Here is a 3,419-nt window from a genome sequence, read left to right as displayed (position 1 = left end):
TCATTTCTTAGAATGGTTCAAGTGAGAAAAGGGAAGTGAGGCAATTCCAGTTCACTGCCTGGCCTGACCATGGTGTTCCAGAACACCCAACGCCATTCTTAGCTTTCCTGAGACGTGTCAAGACCTGTAACCCACCTGATGCTGGTCCGATGGTAGTGCATTGCAGGTAAGATCAGAATGTCTTTTAAATCAAGATTATTGCTTTCTGGTTTATTGCAGATGAAAACAGGATTTTCACTTGTAAAGACTCCTGAGTTTCTCAAAAACATATTTACACTGAAAATAATAGAACAGGATATGGCACGGCCAAGTCAGATGGGCTGAAAATATTTCCTTTGGTTTGTACAAGGGAAATTAATTTTAGAATATCTGAAGTTCTGCAGGGTGAACAGGTGACTTTATTCTATATCTCTATAGATACATTTTTCAGATGATGGCATGAAGAGGAAAGAGGATCCTGCTGGTTTAAGAGGATCCTGCATATTGAAGAAAACATGTTCTGAATAAACAACTTTTGAAATTATGACTTACATTGTGTAGGAAAGTAAATAACATGAAAATTAAGAATGTTAAACTGTAACTTTTACTGAAATAGGTAGAAACTTTGATCTATTTTCAAGGTTAACTTCTTGAGAACTGTGAGGACATGGAATAGCAAAGCCATATATGGAGAACAGGCTGAACTCAATTCCTGGGAAATGATTGCTCTATGATGTTTGCAACTAGCAAAACATTTGGGACACTACAAAAGATGAATTAATAAACTTTAAAGAGAATAACATCAACTTCTCTTAAAGGTTTTCTAGCAAGGAAACTGAAGACAAGGAGAAGGGGAATCTTTGGAAATATTTGATAAGAGCAAACCTGCTAGAAATATGTAAAATCGTACTAAGATTAGTAGCATAAACTTACAAATGCTGATAGAAATAACCTGTCATAACCCACTCAGATTAGGACTATGTTGTAGTAATTAACAATTTATTGTGCTGTCGCATTCAAAGTGAATTCATAAAATTACTGATTTTTGTAGACTTCATTTTTCCATAGAATCACAGAATAGTTTATGTTGGAAAGAATCTTAAAAGATCATAGAATCATAGAATCACAAAGGTTGCAAAAGATCTCCAAGATCATTCAGTCCAACCATCCAGCTCCCACAAATATGTCCCCTCTAAACATGTGCCTTAGAACGACATCTAAATGTTTCATGAACACCTCCAGGGAAAGTGACTCCAGCATCTCCCCAGGCACACTGTTCCAGCACATAAACACTCTTTTGGAGAAGAAATTTTTTCCTAATATCCAACCTGAATACAGGCTGGTGCAACTTTGAGGTCATTCCCTTTAATTCTATCACTAGCTATGCAGGAGAAGAGTCTGACCCCACTTTGCCTCAACCTCCTTTCAAGTAGTTGTAGAGAGCACCCCTGAGCCTCCTCTTTCCCAGACTAAACAATCCGAGTTCCCTCAGCCGCTCCTCATAAGACTTGTTGTTGAGATCTCTCACCAGCTTCACTGCCCTCTCTAGACACACTTCAGGGCCTTGATTTCTTTCTTGTAGTGAGGGGCCCAAAACAACACAGTACTCAATGTGCACCTTTAGCAGCACTGAGTACAGAGAGACAATCACTTCCCAGCTCCTGCTGGCAACACTGTTTCTGGTACAAGCCAGAATGCCACTGGCCCTCTTGTCCACTGAGCACGCTGCTGGCTCATGTACCACTGAGTATGAACCAATACCCTCAGTTTCTTTTCTTCCACGCAGTCTTCCAACTACTCTGCCGCAGGCCTATAGCGTTGCCTAGAGATGTTGTGGCCAAATTACAGAACCCAGTACTTGGTCTGTTGAACTTCATCCCACTGACCTCAGCCCAGCAATCTGGTCTGTCCGGATCCCTCTGTAGGGCCTCCCTACCCCCAGGCAGATCAACACTTCTTGCCAACGTGGTGTCATTTGCAGACTTGCTAATAGTGTACTCAACCACCTTTTCCAGGTTATCACTAAAATACTGGACAGGAGTGGCTCCAGTACTGATCTCTGGGGATCACCACTCATGACCAGTCACCAGTTGTATTTAATTCCATACACCACCACTTTCTGGGCCCAGCCCTCCAGCCTGTTCTTTACCGATAAAAGAGTGTACATGTCCAAGCCAGAGGCTGCCAGCTTCTCCAGGAGAATACTGTGAGAGACAGTGTCAAAGGCTTTGCTGATTCTAGGTGGACTACATCAACAACCTTTCCTTCATTCTCTCATAAGGCTCACACTAGCCCACCTTTTGAGCTCCAGATCTCTTTGATCACATCTCTTCCTTCTATTTTATCATTTGAACCACTCAGCTTGCCATCATCTGTTACGTTCCTGAAGGTGCACTCAATCCCTTTATATTATGTCACTGATAAACATGTTAAAGAGCATCAGTCTCAAGATGGAACCATGGGGAGCACCAACCATCATGGGCCTCCGCCTGGACAGAGCTGTTTACCATACTTCAAACCAATTTTCTACTCACTAAATAGTCCATGCTTCAAATCCATATCTCCCCAACTTAGAAAAAAAGGATGTGATGCGGGACTATGTTAAAGGCCTTCCAGAAATCCAGATTGATGATAACAGTTACTCTTCATCTATTGATATCATTATTCCATCAAAAAAGGCCACCAGATTGATTAGGCATAATATACACTTGGTGAATTCATACTAGCAATTTCAGATCACCTCTTTGGATAGGTTGGCATAATTACCTAAATTCTCTCTGGGCAAAAATATTCAAATTAAGTAAGTTTTTAAGAGTCACAGCAAGACAGTTGGAAAGATTTAAATGAAATATATCATTTAGTGACATTAATAAACCATTCTTTTTTTCTGTTATTAGCTAATCATGGAAATTTCAGTTAAATTGGTAATTGGTTTATGATTTTATGTCTGTCGAGTAATTTTTTTCCTATTTCCTATTAATCCATGTATTCATACACTACGAAACGCATAAGCTGGTAATGAATTTGTCCAAGTTCTGTGCCTTATGTACAACTTTTTGAGATGTGATTCTAGGCACTTCATACAACTCATGCATAATATATCCAGTAGTAACAATTTGTGAGCAGAAAAACTAATGAAAACTGATTCATTGCAAATTTGAAAATTTGTGTCTCCATACTTTAAAAATTTCTACTTTGTTGAGCACAGACAGCCCAAAGTTTTTGAATGTAGTTGATAATTCCTCATTAAATTATTAAAAACATTCTTATAGCAGTAAGGTTTGTGTACATCTCTCCAGTCAGCTCTTGTTTCTTGGGTGAAAATACTTGGTACAGGTAGGTACTATTTCAATTACAGTCTGTTCTATTTAAAACATGAGTGGCCCAACATTTGGCCTACCTGGGCTGCACTGAATTGTCTTTGGCCATGTATTATATAT

General features: G+C 39.4%; 1 protein-coding gene across 1 annotated transcript in view; it reads left to right on the top strand.

Moving 5' to 3' along the window:
* Positions 1-3,419, top strand: part of LOC100550569 (receptor-type tyrosine-protein phosphatase delta-like) — a 177,211-nt gene that overhangs the window by 148,356 nt on the left and 25,436 nt on the right. Inside the window, exon 17 of the mRNA XM_031557282.1 lies at positions 12-166. Within this exon, the coding sequence (XP_031413142.1) occupies positions 12-166 (155 nt within the window). The remainder of the gene's footprint in view (positions 1-11; positions 167-3,419) is intronic.

Source organism: Meleagris gallopavo, chromosome Z (assembly GCF_000146605.3).
Source record: "Meleagris gallopavo isolate NT-WF06-2002-E0010 breed Aviagen turkey brand Nicholas breeding stock chromosome Z, Turkey_5.1, whole genome shotgun sequence".
In the NCBI taxonomy this organism is placed as follows: Eukaryota; Metazoa; Chordata; class Aves; order Galliformes; family Phasianidae; genus Meleagris; species Meleagris gallopavo.
This window is presented reverse-complemented; position numbering and strand designations above follow the sequence as displayed.